Below are 27,415 nucleotides of genomic sequence, written 5' to 3'. Positions count from 1 at the left end.
AGCTAGACAAAGTTCTCTGTTTTTTAGGACCTGTGACTAGACCAAGGCTCCCTAGATAGTCCAGTAGAGTCTTATTTTAAGGTCTAACTCCTTTACTGTATCTACAGTGTTCTTGCAGCTATGTCGTGTGTCACAGGCTACGGGATTTAGGGCCCAGGTAGCTCTGTGGACTATTAAGCCTTCCAAAGCTCTTATTTCTTCATCTTCTATACAGGATCATCCAGCATTACACTTCCCTTTAAGGAGAGTGGGATTCAGTTTCATCTTTTTGGAGAAAATAAATCACGACACCATTCATCCCAAACTTCTTGTGCGGAATTGTACTTTCAGCTACAACCATGAACTGGGACGATACTGTCAGGCTCAGTCAACTTCATCTGGTGGATTTCAGACTTGACACCATTAAGTGGCACTTGCTTAGAAAGCTGGTTTTTGTAGTTTTTGTATGTTTCCGAAGTACTGATCAGCAGCATGGAAGCTGGGATGACACAGACAGACCAGGGAACATCAGTCTGTGATTACAGGAAGGTCCTCAAGGCGAAGCCAACGAGACTTGGACGTCCTCTGGCTGTGGGAACCACTTTGCAGAGTTTCAGTATTGCCCAGCAATGTATTTACATTTGATAAAATCGATTTATTAATATGGAATCCTTCATAAGTTAGTGTGTCAGCCTTGCACAGGGACCATGCTACTCTCGTCTGTATCATTCATCTTGGTGTGTGCTGCTGAAGTCAGCACAGGAAAAAGTGTGATAATTCTAAAACCCGTGTGTTCAACCCGCCCCCTCCCCGCAGTATCCATTATGTGTATAGGATATGTATATATGTGAGCCAGGCTGGTTTCTGCAACAACCCGGGGGCTCTGAAGAGAAATGAGAGCCACATCCTTCCATCTCTCTACTGCTCTTTAACAAAAAGCTTTTTTTTTTTTTTTAATCTTTTTAAAATCCAATGTGTGTGGGTGTTTGCCTGCATGAATGTCTGTTCACCAAGTATGGGCAGTGCCCAGGGAGGCTGGACGAGGACATTGTATTCTCTGGGCCTGGGGTCACAGACAGTTGTGGTAATGGGGAATTGAATCTGAGTCCTCTGGAAGAGCAGCCTGCTCTCTTAACCCTGAGGTGGTGGACACCTTAAATCCCAGCACTCGGTTGGACAAATCTTTGAGTTCAAGGCCAGCCTGGTCTATAGCGGGAGTTCCAGGACAGACAGGGCCACACAGAAAAACCTGGCTATAAAAAAAAAAAGAAAGAAAGAAAAGCTAGTCACAACTGGACTGGACTGAAAGTGAGACATCTTGTTTGGACACGACATCTCTAGAAACAGAAAGGACAACCTCCATGACGCGAGAGACATTTTTAGTCATCATATGGAACAGACTGAAAATACAGCTTACTAGTCAGATGAATTACTCACTCACAGAGTCGGAAAAGGATCTTAAGACACATCAAGTGAGTAACAGAAAGAGCTGACAGCGTGTGCGAGTCAAGTGAGACCACTTCACATCCACTGCGATAGGGTTAAAATGCAGAATAACAGTGCCAGAGCAAAGCATTGCTATTAGGAATCTCGAGGGGGCCAGGCGCTGGTGGCGCACGCCTTTAATCCCAGCACTCGGGAGGCAGAGGCAGGCGGATCTCTGTGAGTTCGTTCGAAGCCAGCCTGGTCTACAGAGTGAAATTATAGGACAGGCTCCAAAGCTACAGAGAAACCCTGTCTTGAAAAACCTAAAAAATAAAGGAAAGAAAGGAAGAAAGAAAGAAAGAGAGAGAGAGAGAGTGAGAAAGAAAGAAAGAAAGAAAGAAAGAAAGAAAGAAAGAAAGAAAGAAAGAAAGAAAAAGAAAGATAGAAGACTCTTAAGGGGTGCACCCACCACAGGAAACAGTCTGGGGCTCCTCAATTACCTGAGCCCTGCAACCGCACCGTGCTCTGGCTTTGTCTTGTTCACCTGCTGGAGAATCCCTCATAAAAAAGCAGACAGTGCTCTAAGCTTGTGACCCCAGTGCTGGGGAGGCAGAACCAGGAGATCCCTAGAGCCTGGGCCAATCGTTCCAGGCCAGGAAGAAACCCTGCACCCACACATGCACACCTCACACACATAGCTCCTGCAGAAGGCTGGCTGGTGCTGTGCGGACAGCATGAGTGAGTCCTGGACAAGTGTGTGAAGACGCTGGGACTGAACCAGGCTGGCCTCGAGCTCAGAGATCCGCCTGCCTCTGCCTCCCAAGTGCTGGGATTAAAGGCGTGCGCCACCACCGCCTGGCTGGACAGGACACTTCTGCAGGTGCAAAACTATGCTTTTGTTTTTGGAAACTGACTTTTGTGAAGTAGCCCAGGCTGGCCCTGAGCTTGTGATCATCCATTTCAGCTTCCTGAGTGCTAGGATTACAGCCACCACAGCCAGAAGGAAGCTCTACAGCTGTTTTGGAAAGTTTTTGTGGTTCCTTCAAAAAGGTTACGGTTGGAAATTAAACACTGGCGAATTTTCAGTACTCACTGAAATTCCCTCCCAATACTATCCTAAAAAAAAAAAAAGTAACATATGACAAGGAGTTGTGGGGCAGAGGCAGGTGGATTTCTGTAAGTTGGAGACCAGCCTGATATACATAGTGAGTCCCAGGCCAGAGATCACAGTGAATCCCTGTCTCAAGAAAAGGAAAAAGTTTATATATGATCTAATAATTCTACTACTGCAAATAAGAATGCTTACTGGTCTGTTATAATATGTGGACTGCAAATAAGAATGCTTACTGGTCTGTTATAATATGTGGTGTGTGTATATGCACATAGATATTTATATATAATGTACTTCATTTCTTTTCCTCGCCCCATCAATAAAACCATACAGGGCACAGTACTACAATTTCTTCCTTAGTTTTATTGAGCATAAGTCAAGACAGAAAAGATTCCTCTATGGCAGTTTATTTGTATCAAATTACAGAGTACCATCAGGAGGCAAAAGGGTACAATCTGAGTTAACATGGAACATGATGCAAAAGTTGGGGGCCACATTAGTCCACGGCCCTCACATGTCTGGGGCCCACTGAAGAGCTGATAGCGAGTAATTTGGTGTGATAAACATTCCTGTACCTTATTTGACTAGTTATCAGATATATATAGATATATATACACACATACATATATGTATGTATATATGAGACGTGTGTGCATACACACTTCCAAATTAAATATATTTCTATAAAAAGCTCAAGAATGATGTTAGCATTAATTTCTTTTAAAAGTCTATTATATTAAATTGCACCTGTATTGAAAGCAGAAATGTAAAAAAAACGATCAATTTACTTAATACAGATGAAATTACAAACGATCAAAAATGAAATAAAAGTTTCTATTGAAATGTTGTGATCCTGTTAGACATTTACGAAGCACTAACAAACTATGGAAATAAACATTTTCCCTCAGATTTCAGAGACTAGAGGTTCTAGGAGCAGTACTGAGCCCTCTAAATTAAGAATGAGAATCATGGTTTCATAGTTGGCAGAGACAGCAGATGAGTTTATTCTTTCTTGCGGCAGGAACGGTCAGGACATGGCCACTGCAGCCCGAGGTTTCTGTTTTCCATCAGTGGAAGTCCGGCTTCTCAGGGAAGGTACAGCCCGTTCGCCTAATGATGACGCTTGCTGCGTAGTGGCCGGCGCGGATGCATTCGGTCAGGGGCTTGTCATAGACCAGTTGTGAGAGAAACCCTAGAAGAGACAAAAAAGAGAACGTGAGTGTGTGCAATAGCATTAGGAACATTAAGAGCTCGAGTTCCCGGACAGCCAGAGCTGCTATACAGAGAAAACCTGCCATGAAAAACAAAGAAAAAAGAAATGTCAAGAGCTCAGCTGGCGCCCAGTGACTCTGGTCTCAGCGTGAAGGTTAGCCTTGACTGTCTACTTGGCGGACAGAGGTGCGCCTAGGTTGGTAACTACAGGGAGAGACTTGCCCTGCCCGTGAGTGGCACCGCCTAGTAGGTAGGTAGCTGAGCCCTGAGTGGATGAGGAGGGGAAAGAGGAAGCTGCAGTGCAGACAGCTGCTCTGCTTCCGGGCTGTCATCTGTGAACTGCTTGGCTTTACTGCAACCTCTGAAAGTGTGAGAAGCAAAGTCCTCCTCCCTGAGATTTCACGCCACCCACAAACACCACACACAGGGCCACTCACTTAGAGGGAAAGTTGAGAGCAAGCTCTGCTGAAATGCATTACTTGAGTCTTTGCTGATAAAGCCAGAGGTTAGCCTTCCTCCCTAGTTATTCCTAGTACATTGCTATTTCAAAAAAGCCCTGTGGTCTCTTAAGAGCTGCAGGCTTCAGGCACAGCAGTGCACACCTGCAGCTTTGTGCTTGGGAAGCAGAGGCAGGAGAGGCGGGTGAGAGTCTGTTCCAAAAAACCAACAAAATCAGAGAGAGAGAGAGAGAGAGAGAGAGAGAGAGAGAGAGAGAGAGAGAGAGAGAGAGAGAGAGAGAGAGATTGAGGGAGAGAGAGAGAGAACACTAGTTAGAAGGTGCTCTTTCCACAGGCAGCAATGAAATCCACTAAGTTCCCCAGCTGAGCACCTGATGGATTTGACTGTCCCGTGAACATAGCAAAGGGCCAGGCATTGGTGGAAGCTTGCACCTTTAATCCTGGGCAGAGGCAGGTGGATTTCAGTGAGTTCAAGGCCAGCCTGGTCTACAGAGAACATAAAACAGCATTGAATCAGCTTCTTACCACAATGGAATAAAAGGAGCCAGTGTTATTATTCTTCTAGGAGCAGTTGAAATAAAAAAATTATATGAAACAAACTTCTTAAAATATTATACAGTAGCCACAAAGGGTTTAAGAAAGGGGGGAAACAGGGGACTGGAGAGTTGGCTCAGTGGTTAAGAGCACCTGTTGCCAAAGACCTGGGCTCAATTCCTAGCACCACAGAGGCTGACCGCCTCCTCGGGAAGGAACCAAGCATGCATGTGGTGCATAGCTGTACATGCAAACAAAACACTCATATACATAAAATAATAAAAATAAATCTTAAAAAAAGCAGTAAAAAAAAAGCCGGGTGGTGGTGGTGCATGCCTTTAATCCCAGCAGATCTCTGTGAGTTCAAGGCCAGCCTGGTCTACAAGAGCTAGTTCCAGGATAGCCAGGGCTACACAGGGAAACCCTGTCTCGAAAAAATAAAGTATCAATGTAATGTAACAAGCCAAGAGTGAAGACCTTAGATTATCTGAATACATAGAGAAAAACTATCTGACAACATCTAATAGCTAGTCCTAATTTTCATAATTTAGAAAAAGAGGTACAGAAAAGAACTTTTCCACTTGAGAAAGAAATTTATAAAAATTTACTGCTAATATTTTAAGGTAAGGGATGAATATTTCATTTTCTCCTTAAGACTAAACATAAAGCAAGAATGTTTGTCCTCTGCTTCGCATGCGTACATGCTCTGTGGCAGGGTTTCATGCTGTAGCTTGGGGTGGCCTCACACTTGAGTTGGCATCTTCCTGTTCCCTGAATGCTGGGATCACAGATTTGCACTGAAAGACTCTAAATGCATTTGTAAGCCCCCTCAACCCTAAGACATTTTTCTAAAACCTTACACTCACTCTCTCTTGGAAACGGGACAGTAGCCCCTCCCCTCCCCATGCTGGACTGCTCATCCTCCTGTGTCCTTGTAAATAATCTTCAAACATAACTCCATTCTGGGAATTGAGGCAAAGACAGCCCACAGATGTTGACTCAGTTCCTGATGTATTGATTCAGTCACTGGAACAAGGTCAGGATGGCCCACAGATGTTCCCCCTTATCTCACCCGATCACACAGCTATTCTCCTGCCCTGGAATAGACCAATCACTGCTAGTAACCCTTTGAATAAGCCAATCCAATAAGTTGAGAAACAACCTTCAGGTTCCCCTCCTTGTGTCTGTGGCTTTTCGCTTTAAAAGATGGGCTGTAACAGCTATCCATGTCCTTCATATCCCGAACCTGAAGGGCCCTGTCATGACAGAATAAAAATCCTCTTGCTTTTGTATCAATTATGGTTATGTGAGTGGTGTCTGGAGCAACTCCTTCCTGATGTTTGGACTTCTAGTCCAACAGCACCATCTGCCCAGTCCAAATGTTCTTCAACATTCTCATGGAGACATTTGTGGAGCAAAGTGAGTCATCAAGATGGAAAAGGAAGTCACTTTCAGTATGAAGAAGGGAGAATTGTCTATGCCTGCAACTCAAGACAGCAGGCAAGGGCACGAGTGGTGGCAAGCAGGGGTAGGTGGATCTGTGTGAGTCTGAGGCCAGCCTGGTCTATGCATAGAGTTCCAGGCAACCAGAGCTACATAGTGAGACCCTGCCCTACCTCTTCCCTCAAAAAAAAAAAAAAAAAAAAAGAAAGAAAGAAAAAAAGGGTTGGGAATGTGCATCTGTGCGTGGAGGCAGGGGCTGCTAGGTGCTCTATGTGCTCTATGGGGAATAATGCCAGAGATTAGGATTCTAGTCTGTTTTGGCAGGGCAGGGTAGTAAACCCTTGAATCCTAGCACCTAGGAGTTGGAGGCAAGAAGATTAGGCGTTCAAGGTCATCCTCAGCCACTCAGTGAAGTTTGAGGCCAGCTTGGGTAACAAAAACCAAAATAACACAAACAAAACCCCTGCACATGCAAAATTGAATCTAAGAACCCATGGAATCTAGACAACTGTTTTTAGTGCTACTGAGTTTAGTAAAGCTGCACAGATAGCAACTAAAAAAATCAACCCAAGAGCTCACAGGCACAGGTAGCAACTATATCTACCAGCAAGCAATTAAAGAATAATCCAAATGCTATTTATGCATATTATCAAACTTGTGAAATACCTAGGAATATGTCTGAGAAAGTCATGTAAGATCAGCCACTGAAAACAAGGCTGCACAAAGGGGAAGAAACCAAAGCCAGGCAACAGAGAGGAAATGCTAGTGGGCCAAGTCTCCGTGCTGCTGTTGGCGCTGTAAGCCCAGCTACTGAGGAGGTTGAGGCAGGAGGCCTGTCTCAAAAATCAGAAATAGAATTTAAAAAAAAAGTTAATTAGGGGTGAAGGGCTGGGCATTCTGCTCAGTGGGCTGCACGTGGCCAGCCCGTGAGAGGCCCTGCGTCGGTTCCAGTACTGCAAAACCAAAAACCAACCAAACAAATCCAAAGAAAAACAAAAAATAAGACTACGGTATTTGAGAAATTACAGGGGAAATCTTTGTGAGCTTGGTGTGCTTGGTCTGAAGGTAACTTCAGAAGCCCCCGCCACTGTGGCAACCCCTGCCCTAAGTACAAACTTTTGTAGAAGGCATAATGATTCGGGTTTCATCAAACTCACTTCGTACTTCAGCAAAGAGAAACACGTGCCAAAAGCACATACAGAGTGCAGCATTTTTCATTAAAACAACAACAAAAAACAAAACAAACAAAACAAAACCCCGCAAGTCAGAGTGGCAGCAATGCCACCGCAGCCACTAAAATGACCAGGTAGCAAGACGGCCTGGAGGGAGCTGCGGAGGGTGCGCATGCTCCCCAACTTTAAGCACGTTGATGAAGGGAACGGGAAGAAGACTTGGTTTCTTATTACTGCGTGGGTGGATGACGTGGGACGGAATGTGGCCGCAGATTCAGTTTTGAGAGTTCCGGGGACTGAATTCAGGGTCTCAGTCCCGCTCAGCGCTCTAACTGGCCCCTGTGCGTGTAAAATGATAAGGTCACTTTGGGAAGTGATTTATTAGCGCTGTAAAAAGTTTGGTTTGGGGCTGGAGAGAGGGCTCAGTAATTGAAAACCCAGGCTAGTCTGGCAGAAGACAGGAGCTCCATCCCTGCAACCACAGTCGACTTCACAACAGTCTGCAACTCAGGGCCGAGCTGTCTTCTGGCCGCCTAGGGCACCAGGTAGGTCTACAGGTGCTACAGGACAAACACGCAGGCAGACACTCTCACACACACAAAATCAAAATAAATGCTGTTAAAAAAAGTTAAATTAACCTACCATATGACTGAGTTATTTTATTTCTAGCTATTTACCCTAGGTAAACGAAGGCAGACGTGTAGAGACTTGTAAAGGAACGTCCCCAGCAGCCGTACTGTGACAGTTCCAAGTGGAGGCAATCCAACCGGATGAGATGGGGCAGGAAGGAAGGGTTAAGGAAGGGCATGGGAATGACGGAGCCACTCACAGAGACTGGTATATCACATTCAAAGTTTATAAAACTGCACTTTAAGAATGGGTCTTTATTGTATGTCAGTTATGCCTCAGTAAAACCATAAAAACATAAAAGGAAGGAAGGAAGGGAAAAAGGTAGAGTTACAAATAAGATAGGACAAACCCAGAAAAACCCTACTCCTCCCTCGGGGGCCCTGGAGCTGTTGCTGTGCTCCAGGCTGAGGGCAGCGGATAATGAGAAACTTGTGCAGGCTGACTTCCGGCCTTCCCCGAGGTCCTGGGCAGCCAGGGAGCAGGGGAGAGCTGAGGGTTAATTTGGGCTACAGTGACCTGTTGAGATCATTACACCCGATTTATGTCCTTCCTCTTTCCCAGCCAGGCCCAGAAAATGCTCTGTATTTGATAAAATAATTACAGAAGAGAATTAATTTGGTTACTAGAATGAATTCTTTGGAAGAATGTGAACTCATTCTCTCAGGAGTATTTTCATCACAGAGTTTTCAGGTAACAGGCAAAGGTCAGGATAAACTTTCTGCCAAAGTGTGAGACTGAAATGTTCGGCCCACACAGCGAACGGGGCAGACGCCAGGTTCAGAGTAGGATCAGCTTACAATGGAAACACGTCTGTTAGAAGCCTTATGAGCAACATCTGTTTTCCTCATTCTTCCTGCTATGATCTTTGTGAGAAAAGCTCATGTTATGGAATGTTCTGTGAAGCTAAGTGTCGGCATCCTCCTTCTAAGAGAACCTCTGATGAAGTCGGTGCTGCGCTCCACAGACTCATTTGCTTTGACAAAAAAAAAATCTAGATGTGACAAAAGCTACGACCTTTGGCCCTAGGAGAGTATCAGCTTTTCAATAACCTATTTTTAAAATCCAGCAAAGATGAATTACAGGTATCACATAATCAGTTATAATTGGGGCCTTCAAAGAGTAGCCTTTGTCAGTCTTAAAGACCATATAAAGTTATTTAGTGTGCATGCTGGTACTAAAGGGTGATAAAGAATGACTTCATAACGGGAATGAACAAACTGCCCAGGTCCCCCCTACCTCAAGACAGAGCCTTACTGTGCAGCCCTGGCTGGTCTGAACTGCCTAGGTAGACCAGGCTGGCCTCCACTTACAGTGATCCCCCTGCCTCTGCCTCCTGAGTGCTGCGCCCCCACTCTTGCCTTCTAAGATACTCTTGTGCCTTGAAAAGTATGTAACATAAAATTGACTACTGTAACAATAGTTACTTATTTTATTTATTTAGCCTGGAGGTAGACGTGCTGAGCCATGGCTAGTGTGTGGAGGTGGAGGACAGCTGGGAGTCAGTTCTCTCCTTCTCAAGTCTTCAGACTCCATGCCGGGCACCTTTATACTAAGCCACCTTGCCGGCCCATTAGCTCATTACTTTTTTTATCTTTTAAAATTTTTAAAAAAGATTTATTATTTTTATGTCTGTGGGCATTTTGCCTGCATGTATGTCTATGTACCATGTGCCTGGTGCCCTGGGAGGTCAGAAGAGTCAGATCCCGATGCTGGAGCCACAGATGGTTGTGAATGCCATGTCAGTGCCGGGAACCGAACTCGGGTCCTCTACGAGCACATCCAGGGCCGTAAGCACTGAGCCACCAGGGCAGCCCTGGTCCCTCTCTCTGGTTAGCTGCACACGCACTGCCTGTCATTCATTTACCTGCAGGCTGCAGAGCATCTTGCTGGCTTCATCGTCTCGTCACTCGAGAGGAAAACTGCTGTAAACATTTGTGTACAAGTTCTGGTGCAGTCGTAAGTTTTCAACTCATTTGCGCAGCCAAGGAACACAACTGCCGGCTCATATGGCAAGCATATGTTCGGTGTGTCAGACACTGCCAGGCTACCCTCCCAAGTGGCCACTCTAGTTTTCACTTCTCCAGCGGTGAGTCACAGTTCCCGGTGCTGCTCAAGAGAGGTATGAAAGGATTTCCTCTCTGTTTTGAGAGAGCACTCATGTAGCCCAGGTTGGCCCCAAGCTCACCATATAGCTGAGATAGCCCTGGACTCTTGATCTTCCTGTCTCTGCCTCCCGGGAGCTTGGATTATAGGTGCCTTCCACCTCATGTAGCTGTTTTTCCCATTATTTTTAAATTTTTATCCAGGTATAGTGGTACATGCTTGGGATCCTAGTCCCTAGAAGGCTGAAGACACTATGTCTTCTAATCTAGCCTGGAACCGAACCTTCTTCCCCCTGCCTGTCAGAGACTAGGTCACAATAGTGAGCCCCTGTCTCAACAACCACAACCAAACAAGCCCCCACCATGTTTACTATAAAGAAGCGACCGCACGGGGCTTCTGTACTTCACCGGTGCAGCGACTCCTCAACATCTCTAGCGCACGCTTGTGATCTTCAGGAAGCCACAGTTCAACCCCAGCTCTGCAGCTCTCTCCTAGGGCTTTGGTTTCAGGACTCTGGACAGGTACAGCAATCCAATTAATCACCACTTCCCTGGCCTCGCTCCAGCTTGTTCACTGGAGTATCAATGCTCTTTATGTGTGAGCAGTATCAGACTTCACACTGTACAGTAGTGACAAGTTAATCACACAGTTATTAAGAGATAATGTGGGAGTAGTAACACAAGTTATCATGTAATTACCTTTGTTCTTAAAGGCATTACCATGCAATTAAAGCAAACCTGATCCGATATTTTAGAAAGCAATAGTACCGAACTCTTTTCCTGTCTACATGTGTGTGCACACACATTGTTCTCTGCCATTTCTAGGTCAATTTAGTTTTCTAGTTCTTTATTTTTAAAACGATATCTGCCTTTTAGAAGCTGGGTGGAGTAGCTAATGCTTCATTGTGGGTCCAGGCTAGTCCGGGTTACTAAGTGAGATCCTGTCTCTATCTATCTATAAATACAGGTTCTCTCTATATTCCTGGCTATCATGGAACTTGCTATATAGACCAAGCTGGCCTTGAACTCACAGAGAAACACCCAGATTTTGGAGCTGGGCTTAAAGGGGTGAATTACCACGCCTGTGGACAAACAACCTCCCAACAACAAAAAGAAAAAGAAAAAAAAAACAAAGCAAAGAGACCTGCACTTTAGTGTCAATTCTGGAACTTTCTCACTCCCACTGGCTTTGGCTTCTCGCCTGTACCCGCAGACACCAGATCCAGGCTGCCACATAACGTGGAGGCTGCTTACTCACAGACTGTTTTTGTAAAGGTGGTATATCTGAATATCTAGATGCTGGGCTAGATACCAAAGAATTCAAAGATAATATAGTGTTTGTCTTTGATTTTCTACTTTCTATATATTTGGAGACATCAAGAAACACTTCCTGGAGAAGTCATGAACAGGGTCTTGGTGGGTGCTCTAAGAGATGGGCAGCTAGCATTCAGCCATTGTGCTGTCCTGTCTCCTGGGTCCTGACAGCATCATTGGCTACGCAGCATCCCCTCATAAAAGGCAGCTCTGCCCACCTCCTCTCTGTAACTCTCTTTCCTCTTCCGCTACGCCTGTGTCCAGAGGCCAGTCTCTCCCATGGCTTCCCCGCTTTTTCATTGCTTCCCCATAAACTACCTTGAACGTGTGAGCCCTGTCACATGATGTTCTCTCTCTCTCCTCCCCCTCCCCCGCTGTTTTTAAAATTATAACAAGGATATTACACACAGAAGAAACAGGAGGGCGTGCTAGAACAAAGTTCACTTTGGAGACCAGGAAAAGGGCAGTTGTGCTTAAACTGTGGAGAGCAGGTGGTGACGACCTCCAGTGACGTGGAGCAGAGAGCTGGACGCTTGAGCTTGGCTTACAGCATTCTGCTCAGGTAACTCTGGCAGAAGCAGGGTGAACTCACTAGGAGCGGAGGTCCCTACAGCATGCCGGGATGCTTCTCCAAGCACTGTGCTGGGAACAGCTGCTCCTGTCACACACCAGGAGAGCCCAGCACAGACCTACTGTGAGCTTCAGCTTTGCACTTCAGTTGTGCAAAGTATTTGAGGACAGAGCTTATCGCTGAGGTGAGGGAAGGACACGGACAGAATGTCACGGAGTTAGTTCTTTTAGACCATTGCAGTACTTTCTGTGCCAATCCAACATGAAGCCACTGCAGATAGAACCCTGAGGAAGACATAACTGAACTTCTCCCCAAAATGATTATTTTGGCAATGAGGAAACGGATTGGAGTATAAGATGGGGTAAACATGAAGGTCAGTGAGGGAACATGGTCAATAGTTGGGAGCCCTTGAAAACCATACAGATGACAAGGAAGCTACATATGAAGTATGCGAAAGTACCTGTTTAGAAACGCAATTCATACCCAGCATCACTGAGGGAGGTCAGCCGAAATGTTCTGGATATGCCAATCAATTATCTACTGGACCAAGAAGTGGCATCTGAGCCACCATGGGCAAAAAACTTATTGTCCTTCCAGGATCTCATGACAGCAGTCTCTGTGAGCCCGGCGGCAGACACGGAAGCAGCCCAATGAAGACGTGTTGGAGACTCTTCTTGTGAGAGGCTCCAGTTATTGATAAAGAACAGCCATTTTGTTTAACAGAAGTGGGAATCCCAGGGTCAAAGCTGCTGCTGTCTGGTTGGGTGAGGGCTTCTTCTAGTGAACATGGAGGAAGGTGAAAGGGGAAAGGAGGACCACAGCTTGCTTGACGTTGCTTTAAAGACATTATTAGTATTGTTTTTAGGCCCTGATGCAGGCTTGGCAAGCACCGTACTATTGAGCTACAACTGTGGCCCCTGAAGCCTATTGAATCCCATTAATGGTCTAATCAGCTCGTTAAGGCCCTAACTTTTAATATCATCATACTGGCAACATTTGACTTTTGGGGGGAACATTTTAAATTGGAACATTTCCCAAGTTAGTTAATGATGGGGCTGAAAATCAAACATTTATTGAGGTATTGTTTTTTTAAACTATATTAATTCATCTTATTTTTAAAAACATGGATGGGTATTTTGGCTGCATGTATGTATATGTCTGCACCACATGCGTGCCTGGTACCCTTGGAGGCCAGAAGAGGTTGTAGCATCCTCTGGACCTGGGATTACTGATGGTTGTGAGCACCACGTGGGTGCGGGGAATTGAACCGCCCTCCCTCCAGCCTCAGCTACTGTTAGAATCTCTAGGTTATTAGAGTCTTTATGATTATGAGCGTCTTTACCTTCCTCAAAATTTCTTGACTTGAAATGGGGCTCTGTTACTTTGCCAAGCCTGACGGAGACAGTACCCTGAAGCTAACGTGTGACAGTGCCACTGTCCTCTGCCCTGTGCCTGCTCCCAGTGCCCGTGGCTTCTGCGCACAGCAGAGACATATTCTGAATCATAAATCCATGTCATTCCCTTTTCCTCTGTCATTAGACACTTTAATATAGAGGAAAGGAACTAAATACAACTGTCAAGAGTCAATTTCCTCCTCAACCTTCTGACATATGAAGAGCATGAGCCCTAGTGGGCCCTTTAATGTAGCAACTCTTTTTTTTTTTAAATATTTATTTATTATGTATACAATATTCCATCTGTGTGTATGCCTGCAGGCCAGAAGAGGGCACCAGACCCCATTACAGATGGTTGTGAGCCACCATGTGGTTGCTGGGAATCGAACTCAGGACCTTTGGAAGAGCAGACAATGCTCTTAACCACTGAGCCATCTCTCCAGCCACCAATGTAGCAACTCTTACAGCATGCTACTTCACAGTACTACATGTCCAAATAAACACAAACATGGCACCAGTTCAAAATCAAAGAACACAACATTTTCTGTTGTCTTTTTGACAGATAGTCTGTTACTGCAGACTTTAGAACTGGTCATCCCCTAGATCTCATAATCTCACAGTCCCTTAGGCAGCAGGAGGAGGAAGCAGTGCAAGAAGGCATGAGAAGTTTACTCTAAAACACAGAAAGAAATTACTGAAGACATGGGAAAACACATTAAGTGCTCAAACTTATTTTATGCTCATTGTTCTAAGTTAGTGATTATGTCCCCCCCCCCCCGCCCTGTGATGTTTTTCTAGCTATTTGCAAGATGGCAGGTGGAGTGTTTGCACAAAACCAACATTTCATGAGGCCTGAGGTGAATGCAGTTCCTTTACTGTGGCTCAGCCTTGGTTTGATGTGCACTGACCTCAATCATTAAGATTACAATGAAAAGGGCCCCAGAGATGACTCAGAGGGTAAAAGCACTTGGCACTCAAGCCTGATAACCTGAGTTTAATCCCACATAAAGTAAAGGAGAACACTGACTGTAGAAAGCTGGCCTATGACCACATACACACACACACACACACACACACACACACACACACACACACACACTCACCTGCAGTGAAAAACAGAAATATCTTAGAATCTTCTTCAATGAAAGTATTCAGCCAAGTGTGGCAGTTCCAGGTTAGCCTGGGCTATACAATGAGACTGTTTCAAAACAAAACATCCCCACAAAAATCAACCCCCCCCAGTTCCAAACAAACAAACAAAAAAGAGATACATTTAGAAACAAAACATGGTACAGGCATTTTTACATGCCTGGTCATGGTGCAGGATGAAACATATGAACATCCTAAAGATGCTAGCATATTTTTGCTTCCTCAAAGCCATGTTTTAAATTATGCCTGAATTATGCCTTACCAATCCTAATGCTGACATTTCTGGAAAATCATGTTCAGCTCTCTGTCTTTGCCCTGGCTTTGGCTCTGATGGCTCAGGACGGCAATGAGCACTTCAGCGCCTGCAGCCATCCCATTCCCACGTGAGTCCTGTTCTTCCTAGTTATTATTACTCGGGAAAGCTTTTAATAAAAGCTAATTAGCTACAGCCCCCTCCCCCGGTGGTGAACTGATCTCAGGGGCTAAAGTTGTACCACTTCTCATTATCCTCCGCGGGCTTTCCGTGGTGTCTCAGAGCCAGGGCCGACGACAACGAGGAGCGGTAGTGAGAAGTCAGCCTCTCCATCTCCAAGTAAAATCAATACTGTGTTTGAGTAAACACGCTACGGCTTTATTAGGGTGTCTTACTTGTTCTGTAACAGCTACTTGAAGCTGTGGTAACAAATCGACTCAACTCAGTTAAACCTAGAGAGCTGGTAAGAGGCCCATCAATAAGGCTGTTATAAAAATAAGCTGCAGGAGATCAGAGAGCTGGAGCAAACAGCCCGGGAATGTCAATAGTCCCCCTTAGAGAGGAGGACGGCACTGTGAGATCATGTGCAAAGTCTTCCCTTCCCTTAACGATGCTTCTTGTTCCAGCTGGACAAATGTTTCTACTTCTTGTGCACAGCGTCTCTGAGTGAAATTTGTACTAATTCCCCTGTGGATCTGGAACAGGAAGTCGACATAAATACAATTTTTCAGATTCTTTCTTCGGGGAAATACTGTGGTCAGGTGGCACACTGTGCCAGCACAGCTTCACCTTCCTTTCTTGATGAGACTAAACTGTCACCATCTACATTCTGTAATTTCAACACAACTTTCGTTCTTGAAATAGTTTCCGTGAGGCTGAGGTTGCCTTCAGAATTAGGCCTTGGGCGCTCTTGCACTTGGTAACAGCAAACACTGTTGGCTTTAGTGGAAGTATATATGCAGTGTCTGCTACCTATTAGAGCGAGATTGCGTGGTGGGTGCGGCTCTAACAAACTGGGACATCTCAGAGATCCTCTCAGAGATGCCCAAAGGCTGCTTAAGGAACTAACATCTGGCAGGAAATTCCTACTTTCTTTTGGCTAGCTCAGATCATCCAGATGTGAAAGTCATGGTTTCCTTGGACTGAGAAGAGCTCAGATGTAAGCTTTCCTATTTTCTATAAGTCTACTCAGTTCTGTTTTAACCTCATACTGACTACAGCAATCTGCCAACTAGTTATGAATTCATGTGACATACATATCCATAAAATAGAAAAAAATCTTCAAGGGAAAACAAATCAACAAACATTAAGTGTTCAATTAACTTAAAAAGCTACTGTGTGTGCCAACACTAGGTCCAAAGTTCAACTATGTGTTGGTGCAAGGGCTGACTGCTACAGGAAATGAAGGAGAGCAGAGGTTCCTTTGTGATAGGACAACATATTTACACCCTCATCACAGAGCAGGTAGAGGAGAAGGAAGGAGGTGATACATAGACACATGGTCTTTGCTTCAGTGTCTAAGCAGTCTCCGTGACGCTTATTTCCTCTTCGTTACGGCTGTGAACGGAAACCTGTTTAGTTCCATTGCCTGTTGTGTGGGATAGAAGTGCTTGCCTAGCATGGTTGATCCCTGGTGCTCTATAAACTGGATAGGTGCTGCACCAGCGATCCTCACACTGGAGAAATGGAGGCAGGAGGACCAGGAGTTCAAGTTCCTTTTGAGCTACATAGTGAGTTTAAGGATGGCCTGGGCTACATAAAATCCTCACTCAAAAAGAAGAGGATGAAGAAGAGAAGAAACAGCCACAGCAGCTGCCCACCAGGACTGAGGTTGTAAATCAGTGGTTGAGGCAATGTTATGGTTGCTGGCGTAAGAACTCATTATATCATTATATATATTTCAATAACCTACACCTAATAACTTCTCACACCAAGTTGATCCCAGATATTTAAAAGTACTAAATGACAGACATAGTTTTAATTTTCCATTTTATGACCCAGAAATAAAAACAGGTAGTTCTAAACTTTATAAAATGTTAATGTTGTCAGGGCATGGATACGCTCACCTTGAATCCCAGCACTTGAGAGCTAGAAGCAGGTAGATTTTTTTGAGTTTCAGATAGACAGGTATACATAGTAAGATTGTCTCAAAAAAAAAAAGTTGACTGGATAATTAAATGAAATATGAACCAAGGGCTTGTGTTCAGACCCTAGGTTAGGGTGCTCATCCATCTCACACACCTGAAGTGAATACAGCGTCTAATTGGTAATTATATGCTATTTGGGGGCAGGCTGATTCAGACTTCTGCTGATAGTTTATACTGTGTATTGAGTGTCAGTGCACATTCATGTAGGGACCTGAGATGAGAAGAGGGATCAGAGTCCCTGTGACAGTAGTTAGAGGCAGTGTGAGCATCCTCATATGGGTGCTGGGAATCCAAGTCTGGTCCTCTTATTGCCATGTGACAGGGTTTCACTGTGTGTACTTCTGTGGCTGTCCTGGAACTTGATCTTTAGACCAGGCAGGCCTCACACTCACTGAGATCCGCCTGGATCTGCCTCCCAAGTGCTGGGATTAAAGATGTGCGCCACCACGGCCTGGATGTTAAGATATCTCTCAGGCCCACACAATTATTATTATTATTATTTTTTATTATTATTATTTGTTTTTTTGTTTTTCAAGACAGGGTTTCTCTGTAGCTTTGGTGCCTGTCCCAGAACTAGCTCTTGTAGACCAGGCTGGCCTCGAACTCCCAGAGATCCTCCTGCCTCTGCCTCCCAAGTGCTGGGATTAAAGGCGTGCGCCACCACCGCCCGGCTAGGCCCACACAATTATTAACACAACTAATGATCAAAAGATAATTTCATTTCTCCACAGCAGAAAGGACAAGATTTAAAACAGAATACAGGGGGGAGGACAGCCCTTCCCTAATAAAACGGAATATACTTATCTTTATGAAAACCTACTAGTTTGTCCCTATCTATCCTGGTACTGACTTATTTAAAAGCTGTTATTAAGTGGGAGACATGGCTTAAGGTTTACAGTACTTGCAAGAGGGCCAGGATTCACATCCCCCAAACCCTTAAATTCAGGGTATGTGTGGCAACTCACTTGTAATTCCAGCTTCAGAAGGCAGAAATTAGAAAACCCTAAAGCAATCTGGCTAGCAAGACTTGCTCTGGTTTTGACAGAGAGACTGCCCCAAAGGATAGGGTAGAAGAGTGATGAAGGAGGATATCAGTCTTTGGTGCGTGCATGCGTGCACACTCACACTCACACACTCACACACACACACACACACACACACAATCTCACATACATATACATATACACCATGAAAAGATGGATGGAAGAAGGAAGTTAGGAAAGAAAGACAAACCTCAAATCAATCAAACAAAGACAAGAATACAACCCTCTGTTGTGGGCTGGGGACAGAGGAGTTCTGAGCTTGACCCTTAGCAGCACACGCCTGGAATCGACACCTGGTGGCCAAAGGAAGATCAGAAGCTCAAAGTATCTGAGGAGACCTTGTGTTAGATGAGGCTCTGTTTTGTTTTGTTTTAGTGATTTTTTTTTTTATGAACTGGTGTTTGCCTGCATGTATGTCTGTGAGGTGGTCAGAGCACCTGGAACTGGAGTTATAGACAGTTGTAAGCTGCCTTGTAGGTTCTGGGACCTGAACCCAGATCCTCTGTAGGGACAATCAGTGCTCTTGAGTGCTGAGCCATCTCTCTAGGCTATGAGGGTTCATTTTTAAAAAGAGAAAAATAAAACCAACCAACCAACCAAACAACAAAAAACTGTTATGTTAGAGGCTGGTAGTAGTATTCAGGCCAGTGCTTAGCAAACCATACTGGTTCCTTCTCCCCACTTAGAACAGAAGGCGCCACGTGACCTTGTGAGAGGATGTAGTAGAGCCACTGTGGGGCTCCATTTGGGGCTTACATGCTGGCTTTGACAGTGATGCTGGACATACCCTTCATCTCAGCACTCTCTAAGGCTGAGGGACCTGTTCAGCACAGGGTGGCCAAGTTTCCAACTAAGGTTTATCTAAAGAAATGAATTTTTGTTTCGGCTCACCAAGTTGTAGAGGGAGTTGCTGTATCATGGTGTCTCTCCACAGCAGTAAACCCCTAACCAAGACAGCAAACAAAGCTCTTGTATGATAATGGCTCACACCATTTTAGTCTTAGAACATTCCCTCCAGACCAAATCCTTCGAATTCCACTTTTATTTGACAGTTGTTTCTAGATGAAAACTATGTAGGACATTAGATCTTTGAGAAAAAAAATTTGTCTATGAAAAATTTCAAACTTCATTCTAAAATTACTTTGCACTTTGTATAAACTGAAGCAATATTGAGTTTTTCCTCTCTCCTGTGCCTGCCCCTGTACTTGCCAGTGCTGGAAAGGATAATCTTGACTTCTTAGATTACTAAAGACCCAGGAAATGCTCACGTGGTCACAGGCGGCTTCCTGCAGTCCGGAACTCTGCTCCAACTATCTTCTCTCACTCTCTGGGCACGTGACAGCCGCAAGGTGTGACTATCTCTGCTCACTTGTATGAAGTCACTCTAACGTCTATGGTGACTTCCATATTCCTATGATCAAGTCAATTCTGTACCTCATTGGATGGTTTTAAGATTTTTTTTCCCTTAATAAATCAATCAAGGGGCTGGAGAGATGACTCACGGATAAAACACTGGCTGTTTTGAAAACATTCCCAGCACCCACATGGTGGTTCACACCTGTCCATAGATCAGTTTCAGGGAATCTGACATCCACACACCAAAGCACATAAAATTAAATGAATTATTTTTTAAAAATCAATCAAAACAATATCCTACTAGAGTAGAAAGACAGGGAAGGTGTCGCCAGTGCAACAGGGCGGCTCTAAAGTCGTCATGTAGACCGTGTAGACCACCTTCAAGTCAGTCCTTAGGAGGCAGTGGTCACATAAAGGCTTTGATTTCTGAGTATAAAAGTGTGGGGAAACAACGCACCGAATGCCATCACGTCACTTTCTAGCTGTGTGAGCAGAGAAGCAAAGAAAGGTGGCGTCACACAGAAAACAATTGCAAAACAAAACAAAACTGTCTTGTGATTTTTTTTGGCAATTCCATACATGTATATAATGTACTCTGATCATATTTATCCCTCGTACCCACTCTTACACCCTGCTCACTCTTGCTAATCTCTCTCCTTTTCCCAGCAGACTCCCTTCTAGTTCCATGGTTTCTCTTTCTTTGGGGGGGGGGGGGGGGGGGGGGGTGGGTATGGTCCACTAAGTTTAATTGAGGCTGCTTATATGAGTAAGGAGCAGCTTAGCAGTGGCTACAGGACTGAAAACACTCAGAGTCGTTCATCCTCTGCATAAAACTAGAAAGCAGCAATTAAAGAGCGAGGATGAAGGCTGGCAAGATGGCGCCTCTGGTTACAGTGCTTGGCATCTGGGCCTGGTGGACCAGGTACACAGTTTCCAGGGAAAGCGACTCTGCCTGCCCTGAGCCATTTCACTGGGTCTGGAAACAATTTTAAAAAATCAAAGTAATTTTCTAAATATGAATTAGACAATGGCATTTTATTAGATGAAAAACATTATAGTTATTTGCACCGTGGTCGCTAAGTAGCCTTAAGAGTCTTTTACTTATTATAGGTATTCTGTTAGGCAATACATTCCTTTAGTTAAAGTTATGGTGTGAATTTTGAGAATCAAAAGTACTCAGAGGTAACACAGATTTTTAATTCTCAAAATACAATGCTCTAAGCTGGGTGGTGGTGGCACATGCATTTAAGCCTAGCACTTGGAAGGCTGAGGCAGAGGCAGGCGGATCTCTGTGAGTTTGAGGTCAGTCTCATCTATGGAGTAAGTTCCAGGACAGCCAAGGCTGTCTCACCAAAACCAAACCTTGTCTCACCAAACCAAAATCAATTCCCCTAACACAAAACAAACAAACACAATTATAAACTATTGCTGACTCTTGACCATCCTTGCGTCATTTTGTGCCCCTAAGAATGCTAGTCTTTTATCCGAAGAGTACCTGGACATCATCTGTCCACACAGTGGACATAAACCATATGACTAAGTTCCATTATATTAACACAGGCTGGTATTGAGGTCCCCTTTCATTTGTTATGATTTTTCTTCTCAGTCTCATTTACTGGGAAGAGACTTTGACTGGGAACAATGACAGTGCCTGTCACAAAATGTTCTCAGTGTTTCCATTTGTTCCTATGGCAGTGACAAAGGTTCCAAATGAAAAGACAGACCCGCTGTGATAGAGCACAGCAGGACAACAAGAAAATTTCTCTGACCTGGGCAATTAGGAAATCATAGTTAGAGATTATTGGATTTCTCTATTTCAAAAGGTACAATCCTGACACTTGGGCTCTTGAGGGAAAATATGAAAGAGGTGGTTTCATCATTGAGAAAGAAAAGAGCAAAGGTCACAAGGCATTCCAAATAGAGCAAGGAGGTGTGCTTGCCAAGGCCAAAGGGATCTGATACCCACACTAGACCCCTGAAATGGAACTGTGAATTTAATTCGTGTAAACCGGGGGTACTCACAAATTATAGATGAGATTCCATGATGTAAGCGTATATCTTTAAACTTGCTAAGTGAAACACACAGCAGTTTGGTACTGAGTTATCTGATTAGCACAAGGTAGCTAGAGTGATGCTTTAGTACAAATCTTGAAATTTATGAGGAGAAAATTATTGTACTTCCGAGAGTTAAATCATCACCATAGTTTGCAGACTGGAATGGAGATATGCAAAGTCACACAAGACAGAAATACTTGAAAGTAACAGGATGAATATATTATCTGTCTAAAGATAGAATACATCAATCAGAAAGGAGATATGTTAATCAGGCAATGAAGCAAAGAAAAAGAGACTATTTAGTAATGGAGAAGTTGCCATTGCCTCTCCATTTATGTCAAAGATAGGAATTTAACAGCCTGGTTACTCCTAATCCCAGGAAGAAGGCTCTTGCTGATAAGGAGATGGAAACCTGGGGTTTCAACCAATGGGTTTATTTATTTATTTTTGAGCTATAAAACCATTTCTGTTTTAAGATAGATTTGTCAGGTAGCTATCTTGGTGCAATTAAACAGCTGCTTCCTACAGCCTGTTTGGACTTCACGATTATTAAGGAGTTTCTGGTCTGGCTTCCCTGTTTGCTCCTACGCTCCATTCTGTGCTGCTGCTCGGCACACAGCCTTCCGTTCTGCACTTGCAGAAAACAAAAGGCCTTCTTCAGTAAATGAAGTCATTTTTTCCCCCGATTCTCTTTAGCATGCCAGTGCTTGGATGGAAGGCTGGCCTGTGGCTCTTACCCTTACTGAGATCTCTCTCAGACCCCATTTCCAGAAGTATCCAGGGCGGTGACTGGATTGTTTGGAAGCTGAGCCTGCCGCTGTGCAGCACTAGACAGCAGGCATGCACTTTACTTTCTCTTTGCCTTACTTTTCTTATTAGTAAAACAGGGTTAAAAATAACCGGTCTTGGAGGTCTGCAAGTTTGAAGCCAGTTTGGCTTACACGGTGAGTTCAAGCCCAGCCCGAGTTTCCAAACCACGTGGTCTGGGGCTAGTGAGATGGATCAGTGGGTGAAGCATTTGGTGCCAAGCCCAACAACCTGAGTTGATCCTAAAACTCACACGGTGGAAGAAAATCCCAGCTCCTGCAAGCTGCCCGCTCACTTCCACACTTGTGCCATGACATGTGGTTGTCCATACGTATTCAAACAAACAGAAAATAAGTAAATGTAACAAAAACAAAGAACACCAAAAATAAGGTCTTGGAATGTAGCTGAGTGGTAGAGTGCTATTTAGTTGCCACGCAGCCTTGGAGCTGGATTCCTAGCCCTTCACAAATCTACCCCGACCCCAGCTAGTTAGGGTAGAATATTATAAAGTGTGACTGACACACACAGAGTGTGGTAACTATGCCAATATGAACATCCCACCGATAACTGACATTAGGGTGTTGTCTCATTTTAGGACCTAGTGTTAACACTGCACAGTCAGCACAGTAAGACCTTTGTAGTTTGTTTTAAACACAGAGGAGCAAGTAGCCCTGCTGGCCTTGAACTCATTATGTAGAGAAGAGACCTTCCACTTCCACCCCTGCCAGTGTGCTGGTATTACAGGCATGCACAGCCCTATTTTATGTGGTGGTAAGGATTGAACCAAGGGCTTCAAGCAAACAAACTGAGTGCTCTACCTACTGGGCTCCATCCCAAGCCCCAGTGTGGGTTTATAGTCAGAAAAACGGTTGCTAATGCCAGGATTACCAATGACGTAGCTTTAACTTCAGCTTGCCTTCTAGCCCTCCCCCGCCACATTATATATTTTATTTGCATATATGTGCAGCGCTTGTGTGAAGATGTCCTCCTATGTACGAGGAAGTTGAAGTTCCAGACCAGACACTTGTGAGAAGAGCAATATGAGTGCCGGGAGCTGAACTCAAACCCCCGGAAGAGCAACAAGTAGCCTTAATTGTTGGGTTATCTCCTCAGCCCTTGGTTTCTCTTCTATAGGGCTTCACTATGTAGCCCAGGTTGGCCCGCCTTAGCCTCCTGAGTGCTGAGCTTCTATGTGTGTACCTCCATGCCTGCCGTACTCTCTCTACTTCTATCTTAGCAGTGTGTTGTGAAATCCAGTGCTTGGAGCCTGGTTCAATCAGAAATGAAAGACGTTGAGAATGGTGTTCTTATTCCCAGGGGGTCAATGGAACGTAGCCTCTGGGGAATTGGAGAGGCGATCTGTTTTCAGTTTAACTGGAGAACTACACAACAGTTGTTTTATTATTATTATTATTATTATTGCTGCTGTTGTTGTTGTTTTAAAGTGTTACTTTCTGAAAAAGTAAACCCCATATATAATTTATAAAACCCAGCCTACCTACTCTCTGGCCCATCATTAAAATGTCTCTGTATGAAGGCTCAGTTGGTATGTTGCTTGCCTAGCTTACACAAAGCCCTGGCAACACAAAACAGGCATGGTGGCACATGCCTGTAATCTCAGTACTCAGGAGGTAGAGGCAGGGGAATCAGTAGTTCAAACTACAGATAAGTTCAGGGTTTGTCTGAGATACTTGAGACCATTTCAAAACAAACAAACCAGAGCCCCTCAAGACTTCTTTCCTTTATATTTACCCAACAATGCCCCCAGAGAAAACCTGACAAGGGTGTGAAAACAGGCGTAAGAACCTGAGATGGCTCAGAGGGTAAAGGTGCCTGCTCCTAAGCCAGATGATCTGAGTTCGATCTCTGTAACTCTATAGATATGCGGGGATTCCCACAAGCTGTCCTCTGCCGTCTACACACACACACACACACACACACACACACACACACACACACACACACACTCTATAGCATAGGTGTGCCCACTCCACATGATAAACAAACAAACAAATAAATCTTAAAAAAAAATACAAGCCAGGTGATGGTGGCGCACACCTTTAATCCCCAGCTCTCAGGAGGCAGAGGCAAGCAGATCTTTGAGTTTGAGGCCAGCCTGGTCTACAGATTGATTTCCACAGAGCCAGGGCTACACAGAGAAACCCTATCTCAAAAAACCAAAACCAAAACCAAAACAACAACAACAACAAAAACACCAAAAAACAAAACCCCACACCCTCCCAACAAAAAGAAATAACACAAAAAAAAAAAAAAAAACCAAAAAATCCAAAAAACAAACCACGAAGAAAAAAAAAAAAAAAATAAACGAACCACAACAAAACCGCCAGGCAGCACAACCTAACGGAAGTGCCAGACTGTTCTGGACTACCGCAGTGGAATGTTCTAGCTTGGCTCATAAAAAAAGCCCCTTTCCCCTCAGTCTCTCCATTCTCATTAAGAACTGTGGCACCGCAGGCACCAGCTGTCTGTAGTGTGCCCTGTTGTTGCAGGGCTAGGAAGCCCAGAACACTAGGGCCAGAGGTAGTAATTAGGTGACCCTCGTATCTGTGAGAGCCTCATTAGACTTCCTACTAAATGTCAAATAGAATCCATACTGCTTTGAAGAGTTAAAGTACTTGAAAATCTGCACAGGATACAACTGGACTTAAAATCCTGTTTTAACTGATTCCCAATCATAAAACCACTATGGTTTCCTAAATGTATTATGCAGTATGGTTTAATTCTGAATAAAATATTTTTAGCTTTCAAAGATTTACAGCTCTGAAGAACATAGAATAAGAAAATTAGCTGTAGTTTACTCTAATATTATTATGGACGAAGCCTTTCTGTGCAAGGAGACCCAAACCAAGCATGCAGTGGGATGCTGACTGTTATTCACACTTTTCTGAAGAAGACAGGGGCCTGAGATAGCTCAAAAGGTGCAGGGGTCCCCTGCGAAGCCTGACATCCCAGCTGGGTCTTTGGCACTTAGACCTGGACAGCAGGACTGACTGCCAAAGGTTGTCCTCTGACTTTACATGCACACGTGTGTTCGTGTCAGTACAACATATGCACACACATAATAAATACAGTAGAAAAGAATAAAAGCTTATTGGGTAAGAGAAGAGAAAGTGAGATATGGGGTACCTGTTTTATGCCCTTAAGACTGGGTATAAGAAATTTCAGAGAAAGAAAAATGAAATACTTTCATTGGTAAAAAGGCCATTACAATGAAACAATACCTACATTACAATCATCCACAGATTTAGCTGTCCCACGGTTCATGACCACCCTTCAGTAGAAGGCAGCAACAGTCATTCCCACCGGCCCTTAAAACTGTTTTGAGCACTTGGGAGGCAGAGGTAGGAGGATCTCTGTGAGTTCGAGGCCAACCTGGTCTACAAGAGCTAGTTCCAGGACAGGAACCAAAAGCTATGGAGAAACTCTGTCTCGAAAAATCCAAAAACAAAAAAACAAAAAAAACAAACAAACAAAAAACTGTTTTGAGCCTTGTCTCATTTACCAGGGTTGGTACTCAGGGCTCTAAAGCCTTCTAGAGACAGCCTGGCTCAACTACACTGCACCTGAGTAATTTATACTTAAAAACCTACCTTTCCCGATCTCCTTTTTGAGTATTTATCCCCAAATGATTTCATCCTTATTAAATTTGCTCCTTGTATTCTTTTGTTGTTTTTTATTTGTTTGTTTGTTTTTCGAGACAGGGTTTCTCTGTGTAGCCCTGGCTGGTCTTGAACCCAGAGATCTGCCGGCCTCTACCTCCTGAATGCTGGGATTAAAGGTGTGTGCTACCACACCAGGCTCAAATTTGTTCCTTACTGAGCCTAAATTAGTGAAAAACTTTACTGTTCCTAAGTACCACACACGTCCACTATCAGGCACTGAGGCCTGATGGACTATCTATTATACTTGCTGTGACTCGTTTATGCAATTCTGATACAACTACTCTTGTGAAAATGACTAGGGCACAGTAGCATATTATCCCTGCAGTAAATCCTCCTTGCAATACAAAGATAGTAGTAGCTGGAAGGAGCACTGGGAGGTAATTACTTAAAAAACAGATAAAAGGTTTTTAAATTAATAAGTCTTGGCTTTTGGCTAGAGACAAGGGTTAAAATGTTTGACTTAAACATGAAGTGAGTGAGTCTGTACCTCCAACAAATGCATCTCCGGCTCCATTGGTGTCAATGATTTCTTTCTGGTTTTGATCCAAGACAGCAAAAGCAGTGACTTCATTTTCTGTAACGAAAGCAAAAGGCAGATTAACTTCTCTTCATAATGCTCAGTACATAAGATCACCCAGCAAAGCTTGACACTCCTGGAGTTTTGCTAGTCAGAGAATTAGCCTGTGTTCTGTACCGGAGGGCGTGGTAACCACAGTGCAAAGCAACACTTTGTGTAATTTTCAACACTGAGATGATGTGTGTATGTCTTACAAGAGCCACACTCAGATAGCTTATGTTCCTGGGGAGACTGGACATGGTAGCAGCACTCTCAACAGAAACTGTGAGCAAAAGGAAGTGTTTCTGTGCACTGGATCACGAGCCCTACTCATCTTCAATCCTGGTTGGGTTGCTGGCAGTGAAATCTTGGGTCCACTGAAAGAGCTTCAAATTTTAAAATGTAAATAATAAGTCTTGAACACTGTTCTACAGAAAATCACAATGGCACACTTCAAGCCCTTGTCAAAGATTATTGATTTTAGTTGGTTTGTTACAGATAACCTAATCTGGTTATCTTTTGCCAACTGCCCAGCAGCTAACAAAAGACACAGCTACAACAAAATGTATGTGCAGAAGAGTAGGGACAGTGTGTTCTAGAGCAGTCTGAACTACTGATTTCCCCTGCCTCCTGAGTACTGAGATTACAGACACGTGCCACCATTCCTGTTTTATGTGTTGCTAGGAATCTAACTCTAGGCAAGCAGCATACCAACTGAGCCTTCATGCAGAGACATTTTAATGGGTCAGAGAGTGGGTAGGTTGGGTTTTATAAATTATATATTAAAAAAGTAACACATAATATTAATATCAACAACAATAAAAACCGTCCTGTAGTTCTCCCTACAGACGAACCTCATTCAGGACTCTAAGCTTGGCCCATGACAGCTGTGGAGTACTATGATGAAATCTGACATCTGCAAATGACTGTACAGTGTTTTCTTATTGGACTTATTGAACTTCTGAAGTGACAAATTTGCATCCTATGGAGACAGACATGGCTAATGACTTGTAAACTTCTA

At 44.0% G+C, this 27,415-nt stretch overlaps 1 protein-coding gene and 1 pseudogene across 2 annotated transcripts in view; both read right to left on the bottom strand.

Moving 5' to 3' along the window:
* Positions 1-636: 636 nt before the first annotated feature.
* On the bottom strand, positions 637-737 carry LOC126491407 (uncharacterized; annotated as a pseudogene).
* Positions 738-2,858: 2,121 nt separating this feature from the next.
* Adk (adenosine kinase) overlaps positions 2,859-27,415 on the bottom strand; it is a 393,218-nt gene continuing 368,661 nt past the window's right edge. For both annotated transcript variants that reach the window (XM_050127020.1, XM_050127018.1), the window contains exons 10-11: positions 26,326-26,412; positions 2,859-3,707 (exon numbers count right to left, since the gene is read on the bottom strand). In XM_050127020.1, coding sequence (XP_049982977.1) covers positions 3,583-3,707; positions 26,326-26,412 — 212 coding nt within the window. In that variant the 3' untranslated portion in view covers positions 2,859-3,582. The remainder of the gene's footprint in view (positions 3,708-26,325; positions 26,413-27,415) is intronic.

The sequence above is a fragment of the Alexandromys fortis genome, unplaced genomic scaffold, assembly GCF_014885135.2.
Source record: "Alexandromys fortis isolate MF-2015 unplaced genomic scaffold, M_Fortis_MF-2015_v1.1 scaffold_233, whole genome shotgun sequence".
Lineage (NCBI taxonomy): Eukaryota > Metazoa > Chordata > Mammalia > Rodentia > Cricetidae > Alexandromys > Alexandromys fortis.
Note: the sequence above shows the minus strand (reverse complement) of the source record. Positions and strands in the feature narration are given on the sequence as shown.